This window comes from Mixophyes fleayi, chromosome 4 (assembly GCF_038048845.1).
Source record: "Mixophyes fleayi isolate aMixFle1 chromosome 4, aMixFle1.hap1, whole genome shotgun sequence".
NCBI classification, from domain to species: Eukaryota; Metazoa; Chordata; class Amphibia; order Anura; family Limnodynastidae; genus Mixophyes; species Mixophyes fleayi.
In genome coordinates, this window is record NC_134405.1 from 304,713,586 (window position 1) to 304,728,304 (window position 14,719).

Genomic DNA, 14,719 nt, shown 5'->3' on the forward strand with positions numbered 1-14,719 from the left:
ATTTTTTGAGAATCGGGGCTGCTTTGCAAATTAATTACCCAATAACAAATCTATGAAATTGTACCAAACTTCAAAATTGGCCAAATCCATTTGCTAATCTCCAGTTGTGCCATCTACATTAATAGCAGCTTGTAAATACGTGACCCTAGATGAAAAATTGCCAGCACTCTCTGAATGATTTATTTTGTTGCCTATTTCCCTATGTTTTTTTTCTTTCATGCAGTACTTCAAAGTAAAGACCTAATGCAGAATCTATATGGCTCTTAGCCTCAATGATGATCTCTATATTGTCCAGTTTTGGATATTTAACGCAAATAATTTGTTTCATGAGCATTTATGGTTAGCAAATTTCTAGGACCGATGTATGCAATAGTCCTTCCAACCAAAAATACTTCCTGGGTTAGAATATACAGATGGTGCAAAAACAGATTTGTCTAGCAGTCCTCCAATTCATCCATTGCTAGTTTACTGAACACCAACTTGTAAGATACTTTAAAACACGGCATATTTATATAGAGCACAACTGTTAACTTGTTGGTCTATGAAAGGTTTTAATATATACTGCATAGATGTACCTGTCGTTCACTTATGGACAATTTTGAAAACTACCCTACTGTACAGATCATAAAAAAAATTACCATAAGGAACACAAAAAAAAAAAAAAAAAAAAAAAAAAGTGTATCTTACATGAGTAGTAACCAACATCTGCATTGGCTGTAAGTCTTCCAATGTCATAGGTATCTATCATGTTGGTGTCCCATTTCTTGCGATAGTTGGTGTCATGAAGAACATCATACATAACCTCAGCAGCAACATCTTTGCAAACAATACGCATCTAAGAAAGAATAGAAAAAGACAACAAAATGTCAATGTCAGGTTATAAAACTGTTAAATCAATACAGACTTCTATTTGCAAGCATATTAATCAGCTTCATCAAATAACTTATTATTCTCTATATCCGATATATTGTTCTGTCAAGTCAATCGGATGCACACAAGTTTGATATTGCTCAAATGGTTGTTATTTAGATGCAAAGATTTTTTTAAAATTGATAAATGTATTGTACACACTTTAACACCATAAGTGTCACTGGTTTAGATGAGTACTAGAAAAATAATACAGAGAAGGAGATTCAAATAGCCACAAAGCATCTCTGGAACATCCGCTAGGTGCGAAGAAGAAGGAGCTGGGATTTTTAGCATAATTGCTGGCAATGTGCGTGGAGTGATGTCGGTGCACCAGATCACCAGCAATTGAATCTCCCCCATTGTATTGAAAAGGAAAAGCTGCGTGCACCTAACAGTAGTACATGCATATTATGGGGATAGAAAGAGTTGGAGAGCAGCAAAGCACTGTCTAAAATTATAGCCACACCCCCATGCATGCTGGTCACGCCCACTGGCGGCGTGGTGTGGAAACCCCAACTCTACAAATCCTGCGTTTGCCCCTGCCCACCTCTGTCTGCAGTTGTGTGTTCTTCAGGCTGTTAGACTGCTAGGAGTTTAATTCTTCTGAATCAGATTACATTGTTACCCCATCTTACCCAATTGCCTTTAATCGATCCTTACAGCTCTGGTCATATTCAAAGTTATGAATCCAAATAATCGAGACCAGTGAGGGAGTAGAGACGAGTGAACGCAATTTTCAAGTTCCTCAAAATGTTCCTTGTCTATTTCACTTTTGAAATTTATATCCTAATCAGTCAATTAATTCTGCCTTGTGGTTCGGTTTGGGGGCAGACTGGGAGCACTAGGAAGTTAAAATATGCAAAGTTTCGTGGTCAAATGCAGATTATTTTCAGGGACAGTTTTCAAAATTATACTCATCTAACCAAGGTTAAGTATCTTCTGAACCCTGGTTCTACCAGATGGTTAACTGACATTTGCAGTTGAAAAATAAATTGTAAGTGAATATCTCCTTGAAGAACTTGCAGTAAATCTGAAATTTCTATTCCAGTAGGCAGTTATAAAACGAACACTGTCACAAAAAGTAAATAGATTAAAGTTCTAATCTCAGGAGGATGCGTGTCACATAAATCCCTACGGTTTATTGTAATTAGACACATTTCTCCTCCTTTAAGCTTCTATCAATGACTCCTATCAGATGACCCTCTCCTCAGGAATGAGCTTGAGTGCTGAAATGTAAATGCAGTCTAAGACACGAGAGCCTGCAAGTCTCCCCCAGAGATATTTTAAAAAGGGAAGACTCCGATTCACGGGTAAAACAAAAAAAAACAAAAAAGGTGTAGTTAAAAAAATAAAATAAAAAAAAACATAAAGAGACACAAAAAGCAAAAATCCCTTAAAAACAAGTACCTGGGGGATTGCAGCTCTAAAAATAGACAAAAAAAAAAAGTGTGTATAGATATGTAGATTACCTAGAATAAAAGCACTGAATTGGTTTAGGTCGGAAATAAAAACACTAACCTTACTAGCTTAGTCTTACTACATACTTTCTCAGGCGGTAATTTTCAAATAGTACTAAAGTGTCTTAAGGTGCGAAAAATAGACTTTGTAAATGCTGTATTCTGTAGTGATGTTAAAGTAAACATGACATAAAAGTGTAGCAATGAGTAAAATTTCCTAAATTGTTTTGTGAAATGGAAAGTGAAGCAAAAAAAAAAAAAAAAAAATAGTAACTTCCCCTGGGCAAAACCATGTTGCATTAGAGGAGGGGATTTAAAATGTAGAGACAGATGTATAGTTAGGGTAGGGCATGTCCTAGCTATCAAGTATTTGTGTGCTACATAAAAAAACAGCCATTATTTAACTTATGTGCAAAATAATAAACTAATTTGCACCCCTTGTATTGTAACATGGTTTGTCCAGGAGAAAAAAAACTTACTCAAGTTTTTGCCTTACTATCCCTTAATGAATCAGGCCCATTGTTCATTACCATCCCAGCTCTATTCAGACCACAAAATGCAATACTAAAAACAGAACATGAAGACTGTATCACCAGGACCATTGCACCTGTAAAATGGCCAGTTTCAGTGTAAAACTATTTGAGCAAAGTTTTGTAGCAATTTTGCTCATTACTAGTGCTGAGGCTATTTAGAAGATGAAGAAAATGTATGCAGTTCCAAAACTATCTATTGCTGAATTGTGGTAGCTATGAATAGTAACTATGAACATGTTTTCACTTAGTTATTCACTTGTCTTATTAAATAAAATTGATGCCATACCAAGGCCTGGATTTACATATTTTTTTTTTCCCCGACTCCTGAAAGATTCTTCTGATCCACACGTTCTTAAAGGTCACAACCCCCCCCACATTCCATATGTGTAAAATAAATGTAAAAAACAATTTAAGAGAAGGTCCTGTGAAGAGGTTGCCAGGACAGATGGAAATACTTCATGGTCAACGTCAAGCAGTTGAGTTTCCGATGGTTGCGCCTTCTTCTGGCCTTGGTCCAAGCGAGTCCAATGAGACTCGGTTTGGTCTGGTCACGGGTCGTCGTAGCTAACCAACCAATGCTCGCCAAGGGGCCTTTGAATTTCGGCACCGTGATGACCCAATCCAGGCTTTTTGCATCATAGACCCGTTTCACCAGCAGCAGTTGTGGAACTAGCCAGCGGTGGGAGTTAATAGAATAATGGAAGGCGGAGACTACGGAGAAGACCGCACGATCAAGAACATTATAAGGAAGGCTCCTGGGTGAAGACTCCGTAAAAATGCAGGTTGAAGGCAAAGAGCTGTCACAGTCCCCCCCCCCCCCCCAGTTGCGGACGAAAGCTGCAAAAGGCTGCAGGTATGACCCCCTGGCGACCCTCCCATGCCCACCCCTGCACTCTTTTCTATTACACTTTGGACACCAGACACGTGTTGCAGTAGTGGGCATAAGTCCTGGGGTGTTTAGGTAATGTAGATTTATGTTATTTCCTCTTTGGGGTGTAGCAAGTAATTCAGGATTAGCCTATGTGGCACAGTTATTTCAGGCACTAGGCCTGTGGAGACCAGCTTGGCACTAGGTCTGGAAACAGTTAGGCGGTAGCCCTGTGATTGTGAGACCATTCCAGTAGGATGCCATTTGTACCTTTTATCCCAAGTGGCCATTGTGTGCTGGTCCCTTATAGACCTGTGATTATATCTTTAGGGGGCCCTTGTCCTCAATCATCAGGCCCTCATTAAAAGGTAGGCTTTCCATTATTGTACTTGTCTGTATTGTGTGATTGGTGTATTGGAACTGTGAGGATTATAGAAAGGGTAGTAAACTGACCTAATGCTAGGAGTCAAAGTTGCGCAGTATGCCAGTCACGTAGAACATTGTTAGGACGGGGGCAATGCGGTTGTATTGTTGTTATACTAGCACTAGAAAAGGTGGCACATGATACCCTATAGACAGCGTTGTCAGTGGGCTATTGTGTGTTGCCCTTTTCCTAGGCGCCAATCCTAGGAGTTGCATACGACCACCAAGAGGAGACAGTGACTTACTGATGAGTTTCAATGTTCGGTTTTGGCTGTCTTTCTCTTGGTGGGGCCCTCACCAGTACATCAGTGAGTAAGATATTTGAGCAGGATACTGCAATGCCTAAAATATCTGTAGCCCCGTGACCAGGCCAAATCAAGGTGTCGGCAATAATAGATTGTGGTGTCTACTTCTGGCCATCACCCTTGACACCCCTTTCTTTCCACTCCATATTGTGCACTCCAGTGATTGTGGCGGTTTCCTCACTAGACTGAAGCGGTACGGGTGAGATCATTGCCAACTGGTGGGTGATCAGATTAGGACCAAGTAAGTCCTGTAACTTTGCCCCCTAGGTCTGACCTTACATGATCCTACAAATCTGTTTCTGGCTGTGCCCATGTACCGAATAGCAGCAAACCTACAGAGTGGCACCTTCTCCATTTGTCAGCCCACTGACATTTTGCCCAACAGTTCTGACCTAGTCACGCTCGAATAAGAGCGGTGCCATTTTAGTTTAATTTTTGTAATTTGCAGAGAATTAGTAAAGTAAGAAAATTATTTTGTAAAGTAGGATAAATTTGAAAAAGAAAGCAAAGTTTGCTCCTATCTAGTCACTGCTGCAAACTGTACTACAGATTATCTAAAACATGTTAACATACTACTACAATATAACGTCCTTGCATTATCTTCCTTACAATAAAGCAGTTAAACATTGTAATTGACAGCTGATAATATAGATGTGCCTGAGCTAGCGCTGTGAGGGGATAAGTTCTCTGGACAGAGAATTATTGATCACATGAATGTCCTGCTATAGATTTTGTCGTTTTCTTTGGCTTTCATTACACTAGCTGATATTCAATGCCACTGACAGATGTGGCATTTCAATTAAATCAGCAGAGTATTGTGCAGTTTGAGTGACAGACAATGCTACAGGGAAACAAGTTGACAAAATGTAAATAATCTGGATATACTTTAGATGAATATTTAGTGCAGATGGTTACATATAGATTTGTATAATGCTGACATTTTGCAAATAACTTAATTAGCAGGTAAAATGGATAAGGTCTAGAAATGTTAATATAAAATAACAGTTGTTAAAGGGGATTGTCAGACTCATTCATAATAAATATTAAGAGATGAGTGAAGTAGCAAATGGAACGAGCTGTTTTGCAGACGTACAAAGTTTTGTCAATACAATCTTGAGTTCTGCTTTTGCTTCACCATTCTGCAGAATTGCAAATCCACACTGTATTTATAATTTCCACATTCCCCTGAATTTTTATAGTCTGTATGATAACAGTGTATATTAATTCTTCTCGATAGTGTGGTTTGAGTAGAAGTAGATTATGGTATGTGGAACACTTAAAGGCCAAACTCCACCAGTAAGCAAACAACATTCAAATAATGTTGTTGGGGATAGGGACAGTGTTGGATTTGAATTTTTACCCGTTATAATGCAATTGCCTTTACACGTTACAAAGATTACCTCTATGTTATCAAGACAATCTGAATATAGTTGTGTTTGGGGATATTTAAAAGGAGCCACATAATTATGTGTTATTTAACTACTGTGTAGCGATTCAAAACCCCACTTTCGCCTGCTTGGTCAGGAAATTAGCTTGTATGCTAAGACAGCCTGGAAAACATGGCACAGACACACTAACACTGTAAACCAGTAAGAAGAACTGGCATGGAGCAGGGTGATGGCAAAGGCGGTGCAGTAGACAATTACCATACTCCATGTACTCTATAGTTGTTCCTCTTCAGTGCATGGATGTTTAGGAGGTTCTTCTGCCAACTTTGAAGAGCTTTACGTTAACAAAAGATAATCTATGGGGTTCAATCTTCTGTACGTGCCATATACATGGCAAGGTACTGGATGGACTATTTTATCAATTCAACCAAATTCACAAATCATTGTACAATGTGGACTTCTGAGCTTTAAATTTGACTTGACAAGGGCAGGTTGGCCAATGACCCTCACTGGCATACATGTGGGGTCATCTCAAATAGCAGGAAAGTATGTTAAGCCAGTCGCCATTGCAATCTGGAGGGCAGGTGCCCCACTACCCACACCACCCCTGTATCCAAGTATGCTTAACGATGTGCATATATGTGTGAAAAACTAGATTAAGAGAAAAAACAAAAAATATTTTTTTAATATAAACAGAGGAAATTTAGGGTCTCAAGTGAGGTCCTGTAAAAAAGTCAAACTGCTTGTGTCTTGCTCTAAAGGCTCATACACACTATTAAATGAACATACATTTGTCTTGTACCTATGCACGTTGAATGCAGTTCAAACGTTACTCAACATTAATCTGTAAAATTTCACAGATAAACATAAAATGTCTATATAAATCTAAATCTTGATTTAAACTAACTTTGTACATTCTTATGAACAAACATGTAATGATCTATTGTGGAGCAAGTGTGTGATGCATTGAAATATCAAGATTTCTAAGAGCAGGGTTGGAATGAGAGATGTGAGAGTTCAGAGAGATATAAGGGGGACACTTGGGGCACCAGTTTAACATACCAATGCTAAAGAGGGATATCAGAGTTCAGAGCATAGTAAATCAAAGCAAATTGAGTCAGACATTAAAAACCTGGGCGCTCACTGTAAAGGACTTAAATTAGCTTTACAGTCTGTAGACACTTGTTCAGTGGTTGTAGTTGCATTTGACCTATGTGACTATTAGAAAAACAGAGTGCAAATGCACACTATTGGAAGAAACTTGGAGAGTCTAAAGAGAGAGGCCAGTTGATTGTATCAGTGGGAAAACCTGGTTGAGAAACATTAATATTGGACCCAGACTCAATATCTACTTTATAACCAACTTTCAAACAATTTATTCACCTGAGATGTTGTGGTGCCCATTAATTTCACCATTGTGCCTGTCCACCACTCCACTGGTCACATCTATATTACAACTCTATTTGCGAGGACTTCTGTTTAACCATATTAACCTATATGTCCTGGGATGAGGGAGAATGAGCTAATGCTTGGTGGTCCAACTAAGGCAGTAGGTGTCAAGGAGGAAACACTGTCACATAGCATCTATGCAAACAGGGGTTATATACAGTAGTTGGAACACAAGCAAAACACATTGACAGACCACACATAAAAGGCAGCTTTCTGTAATGAACCATCAACACCACAAAACAACACATAGCTGTCAGATTTGGAAGTTAAGATCAATTATAATTGTTTATTCATATGGCGCCACAGGGGTCCCACAGCGCATACAATATGTGGGACAAAGGTAGAAAACAAGACAAATGGAACATGGACATGCTGCATTTGGAAAGACTTAATAAAACATGACAAGTACCATATGGAACAATATAGGGGTGACAGAGTTTGCAATCTAAAAGGGGGAGGGTCGCTTTTCAGATAGTGGGCCGGGAGAATCTAACAGAATGAAGGAGTGTTTTTCAGAGGTGGAGGAACATAGGATAAGTTTTACAGGTGGTGCATGAAAATTTACACAGTGGAGTTGGTGGGGTTACCAAGGATGAGAGAGGAATAAAGAGGGAGCAGTGTACTATATTAAAATTATTTGCATCCCAGGATGCCGCTGTACTCTGCATTATGCAGGACACATATCGGCATGAAAGTCATCCTAGACAATAGAACATTTCACTCAGACTTGAAACTTAAAAGTATATTGCAATTTATGGGCAGCACAGTGGCTCAGTGATTAGCACTCCTGCCTCACAGCACTGGAGTTATGAGTTTGATGCCACATCATGGCCTTATCTGTGAAAAGTTTGTATGTTCTCCCTGTTTTTATGTCTTATTCCTCCAGGTGCTCTGGTTTCCTCCTAGACTCCAAAAACATATTAGTAGGTTAATTGGCTTCTGACAAAATTAACCCTAGCCTGTGTGGTGTGGGCTCACATGAATAAGTGCATGGCCATCTAGGAACGGCGTGGTTTTGGGAAATTATGGACAGGGCTTATTTTGTCCAGGTTTTGCTTTTTTTAAAAAAAAAAAAAAAAGTACAAGTTGTAAGGTATGCTCAGTTTGGCGGTGTCTTTTCACCTGCCCATGCTTAGATATTCCTTATGGCGTCATGGAATTTCGGGATTCTGGGTAATTCTATATGATGCCTGCTCAGCTTCAGACTTCTCAGCCTGCAGTACCCAAGATTGCACTTATAATCCTTGCAGCACAGTGGCTTAGTGGTTAGCACTTCTGCATCACAGCAGTGGGGTCATGGCCTTATCTGTGTGGGTGGAGTTGGTTGTTCTCACCGTGTTTGCGTGGGTTCCCTCTGGGTGCTCTGGTTTCCTCCCCTACTCCAAAAACATATTAGTAGGTTAATTGGCTGCAATTAGTGTGTGTTAGGGAATTTAAACTGTAAGCTTCAATGCGACAGGGGCAGATATAAATTACAAAATATCCTCTGTACAGCGCTGTGTAATTGGTGGCGCTATATAAATAAATGGAAATGATGATGATGCAGCATCATGGATCGACAGAAACATTGCACTTAAAAGTCATCCATTTCTGAAATTTGTGCAACCAATCCCATTTATATTACTTTACCATAGATAAATTGTATTAATGATGCACACACTTCTATTCTTGGTCCTACTCAAAACTTGCATGCATTTATTTATAACAATCATACTGACATCCTTTGAAAATGGGGTTAAAAAAAATAAAAAACAAAAAATAATAATAATGGCAGGAATGTGAGATTGCAGAGAGATCCTCACTGGGTCATATTCCGGTCAGATGCTTGTTTGAAGCCGCTTTTCATGAGCCTCTCGTCACAGCAAGAATTGAGCTGTGGTAACTAGAAGCCATTACCTAGTAACTCAAACTGATCCATGGTATCAAGTCTTCAGAGAGAAGGTGCATTATTCATGACACCCTCCTCCACTGTGTCTCTGTATCCCTCTGAGTAGGAAGTGACAGCTTGTGCAATGAATGAAATGTCAGTGGCCCTTCATTAGGGTCACTTGAATATTTAATAAACCCTCAGCTCTGATGCTGAGTAATTAGAGAGCTGCCCTTTATTATGCCTGTGTTTGCTTTGCTTTGATTATTTCTCGCTCTTATTCATGCAGCAGTTTAATCTCAGTGGGCGAGCGGCTATGGAAACAGTTTGCATATCAGGCGCCTGTGGAGCTCTTTGAACATACATTACAGTCTTCCTGAGCTCACTACTGGTCCCGTGGTAAGGAAGACCTTCATGTTTATAAAGGCACACAGAATAGGTCACTACGTAAAAGGCAAAAGAGCACCACCACTGTGCTCATCATCGTTTATTTGTATGGTGCCGCAGATTCCAAAGTGCCCGACATACATGACAATTATAAGCATGACAAGTACAATTGAGCAGAATAGCCAATGCATGGATTCAATGATCAGAACAAATCGCATGGCATACCGAAAATGCAGCATCAGACATGACAAGGGACATACGATACTAAGCTTCAAAAGAACATTTGCACTAAAACTTAGTTTGCTTCTAGACTTGCAGTCTCATTGTAATCAATAATACACAGTATTTTTAAAACAACAGAATACATCTAAAACGCAGTAATAAAATATGAAATATTTCTATTCAGCAGTTTTACTGGTTGCTTCTGTAGTTTTTATAGACATTTTGAGTTTGTGCCACATCCACAACACCCAACTATTCCTCTTGACCGTCCATCATATGGGCCCAAGTGTCTGTTCTTTTTTCCTTCCAAATAGTCTCCAAAAGCTTCTTAATCGCCTTAAAAAACATACTTACTTTGATGTTTAATTCAAGGGGATTTATCCTTCTGCATATCGTTTTAGCCCCTGGGCCATGGGGTACCTCAGCGTACCTGGTGGGGGGGTTAGTAATAATTTCACAGAGATAAATATTTTCTCTCAAATACAGTGCCCCCCTGTGACTGGATCACTTTATTGAAGGGAAGTAGCGCAGGGCGCATATTTATATAATTGCATAGGCGCTTATTTTTTGTATTGTATATATTCTGAGATAGGAAATCGTTATTTCTGAGACCAGGGTAGAAACTGTTTTTTCCTGTTTTCACCTTACTAAAGGATATTCCTTATTTCTGATGCATATATCTGATACAATAGGCCTTTGTGGACGGAGGTCTTGTGTGTATTGTGATGTATTTAGTATGGAAGTGTCATTGTTTAGGATTTGTAAGGTTGCTAGTGGAAACCTCCAATTTGGCATATGTGCAAGGGAACAGGAATGGCTAACGAAGTTTTGTGAAGTGTCATGCCAGCTCTGGCCAAAGGCCCAGTAGAAGGTCGTTCGTGTGTGGCCTTTTGCCCAGAGTGATTTTCATAGATAAGCACAAATTTGGTTAGCTTTGCAATGCATGTAAATCCAGGTTTGTGTAAATAGAGTATATTCTGATGCAAAAAGTAGCAGGTGTCTGAAAGGTATAAATGCACCGACTTGTACACTGAAATGTGTTCTTCTGATATCAACTGACCTGATCACTGAGACCTTTAACCAGTGAGAGCTTGCTTCAAAGACCTGCTTGGAAACATCTTCAATATTGCTGTATTCCTGTGATCTACAGATTAGACCCTAAATCTAATCCGTTCGCCGGCTGTCTGAGGTTTGGACCCAAGCTTTTCCGGTACCACTGCTCTGTCCGCTACCCAGCAGCGTGGGTGATAGGCCAGTGGGAAATCCATTCACAGCAACCCTGATCCACAGGGAGAGGTCAGGAGTACCAGCCCAGGTACACCAGCAACGAAATATGCTAACAGTGTCATTTACCCAGAAAAAAACCCAGTACTGGATGCCAGTAAGGAGTCCAGTGATGGCAGCTCGTATAAGCCCCTCCTACTGCGGAAAGAGGGCGCATTTGTGCAAAGTAAGCCCAGTCGGTTCCCAGCAACAACAGACAGGGTGGCATAGGCAGTCCATCCTGCCACACCCCCCACCCCAGTCTTATCCTCTACTTAGGGTTGTAACTCTCTGCAAGGCCTACCAAGCAATGACTTGTTACGCCCGTCTGACTCACAGTGAATGACTGGTGGTGCAACACACACAGCAAAAAGGGACCCACCACCTGGATCACATTATACAGGCGGCAGGTCTGACAATTGCCACCTTAAAACCAGCAATCTAACTCTGTCCATTAGAAGGGAGTCATTATTACTGGAGAGATTTACAAGGTCAAAATTTTGTTGTGCCGCCCATACAGCCTGTGGACATTGTGGTATGTCTATTATATAGTAAGTGTAGATTTACTCCTTGTCGCTTTTATACTCATCTGAATTTTCACGTTGATGTAACTTGTTTCGGCATTAGTGTTCCCTAACAAAAAGGACTACTTCTGGACAGTACTATGTCTCTTTAAATACATAGATTTCGTACTCCCCAACTTTTTGGTAAAAACATTCAACATTCCAAGGACAATGAGGAACAACAATAACATGCTTTTTGGAGCTCACTGATCTGCTTACAACAACCTTGGACCTATCTGACAAGATCTCTCCTTCTCAGAGCTGGCAATGTTCCTTGTGCAGTCACCTGTAGTATCTCAAGGTGAACTTGTACTCGTAGTGCAGAGGAAGATAGCACATACATTCCACACATATGCACTTTGTGGCGATAGGTAGATTGATTTGACTGTCAATTCTGATTAAGTCCATCCTTAACTTTTGAGCATTAACTGGGTATGCTGGGAAAATTGTATAACAAAAAAATAAAAATACTAGGGCTTGACTGTATAAATGCATCATCATCATTGTATATTTAGTTGGAGCACATAGGTGTTTGAGTGCCAATCTTAAATAAGCCTCTTACAAGTTTGAAACGTCGGTAGGCATGTTGAAATTTCATTTAATGAACGGACGGCTGATTGACTTATTTTCCATCCACCAAAAAGAAAGCCCTTTGTTGTTACAGCATGGGGGAACTAAGTCTTGTCTTCTCATTATCTTTCATTCATAATTGATTGGAACACAAAACGAGTCATTTGAAGCCCCTGGCAGCATCTTGTGCAGCTATTCACAGCGCAGGGGAGACAAACTCTGCGGTTGTACATGGATAGAAAGATGTGGTATAGTGCATAAACTGTTAACCCCTTCGTTGGAAACAAAATGTCATTGATTGATCTAACACAGGACTACTGTACATATGAACCGGAGAATTTACAGATGGCCATGCAAATAAAGTGAAAAAAGGGTGAAAAGATAATTTGATGATCCATAATACAACAAAGAAGAAAAATAGAAGCAGCTCTTTTTCTCTTTAATGCTCCTAGTAGGAGACCTGAGAAGGACCTCTGGCATGTATCACTATTAAGAGCCCCATCATTTAGATGAATTAACACAGATCACCTATGTTTGGACAGACCTTTAGATACGCCCCAAACTTTCTTTTGGCTGCCAAATAACTTTGAACATTTATAGGACTGATTGGCACTATAGGATAGGAATGTCATAGTCTCTGTCTGTCTGTCTCTCTATAGTAGGGAATTTAGACTGTAAGATCCAATGGGGCAGGGACTGATGTGAATGAGTTCTCTGTACAGCGCTGCGGAATTAGTGGCGCTATATAAATAAATGATGATGATGATAGTAACCGAGATGACTGTTTTCTCAGCTTTTTCACCTGTATGAGATTCTTAAAAAAAAACATTGGGGGCCTGATTCATTAAGGAACTTAGGCAATAATTTGAGTAAGCTTTCTGGACAAAATCATGTTGCAATGCAAGGAGTGTACATTTATATATTATTTTGCACACAAGTTAAATACTGGGTGCTTTTTCATGTAGCACACAAATATCAAGTTCAAATTTCAGTGTACAAATAAGAAAGTATTTGTGAGCTACATGAAAAAAACAGCCAGTATTTAACTTATGTGCAAAATAATAAACTAATTTATATCCCTTGTATTGCAACATGGTTTTGTCCAGAAAACTTCCTCAAATTATTGCCTAAGTTCCTTAATGAATCAGGCCCTGGGTCTTTTCACCCCGACATAAATATGCCAGATATATAATATATCGCATCCATATCCACACACGTTATGGTTCTTGTTTACAGTTGGAGGCCAGTCAATGTCTGTGCAAGATGCACATTTCCTCAGCATGGTACAAAATTATATGTATAGATCCAATATTTGGGAACGGTTATCATGCACCCTTTAATGTGGTGGCATTTTGGGATGAGTGATGTAGGGATTTATATCCAAGGGTAATATGCAGCCCTTTTGATGGTTGGAGGGTCGAGCATGTGGTCCTTGAAGTAGATCAGGTAGCCCATCACTAATCTAGCCACTTCTGATTGGCTGTTTTTATTTTGACCCTTTCAGCTGATAATGCTTAAATCATTAGCACCGGGGCTATTTTATAAAATTGCCGCCATAATTACCACGTTGTGGCCATATATCCATATTACTTGACTTTTCAATTTGGATAACTGCAGGAATGACGAGAGGCCATAAGCCACATGCACAATCATCGTATGTGTGTGTCTGTCATAGCACTTACCAATACGGGGTTAAGTCACCTGCATACCCAGCCAATAACATCCACTGTGGATTTTCGGGCTTCTCCATATATTCCTACACCAGTGGCTGCTAGGTCTTTTTTTCCTGTACGAATACCTCCCTTCCAGCCTGCTAATGTCATAAATTTCCATTATTGAATGAACACTCTTAATACAATTTTTCCCTGCACAGATGAGGCACAGTTGGTAGGAGAACATCACAGTCAGTGATTTTGAGTATTGAGCATATGGTGCTTGAACAGATTGGCCACAAGTCACTGCCCCTTTTGAAGGAATCAGACTCTTTAGTCCTTTTGTGAGAAGGACCCTTTGACCTGCTTTGTGTGGGCACATCACTGCTGAGTCCAGAAGTGGTGTAGTCACTCTGCTGCCAGAGCTTAGCGCCAGCCGATAGTTAAGGATTATATCCCGGGTCCTTGGTGAAATGGTCTGACCATCTGCCTTTTTTGCTTTGCAAATATGTATGCTGACTGCCCTGCTCTCGCCAGCACCCTTCACGATAAAATTCATAATTAATAAACTAGGGCCTTTTTTTCCCAAACTTAATCTGGCGTCAGTGTGTTTATTTGATGGTACAATTACTGTAAGAATATGCGTGAAAGAGGTTGGGTGCATGAAAATAGGACATCAACACTATGCAGTTTAAGAAGATTCCTGTTTGTTTTTAAAGAGAAAACAATAGATGTTTGTATTTAATTTAAATTTGTATTTAACAGCCCCTGTGCAACAGAATATTTTCAAACTGTTTGAAAATACCATGTGGTATCTTCTTAGGCAGCTGAGTTGAGACTACACAAGTCCTGCCCTTCCGCTT

General features: G+C 39.8%; 1 protein-coding gene across 1 annotated transcript in view; it reads right to left on the reverse strand.

Annotated features, from left to right (window-relative positions):
* LOC142150834 (START domain-containing protein 10-like) overlaps nucleotides 1-14,719 on the reverse strand; it is a gene marked incomplete at its 5' end in the record, with an annotated part of 54,514 nt that overhangs the window by 18,195 nt on the left and 21,600 nt on the right. The window contains one exon of the mRNA XM_075206016.1: nucleotides 688-835. Coding sequence (XP_075062117.1) covers nucleotides 688-835 — 148 coding nt within the window. The remainder of the gene's footprint in view (nucleotides 1-687; nucleotides 836-14,719) is intronic.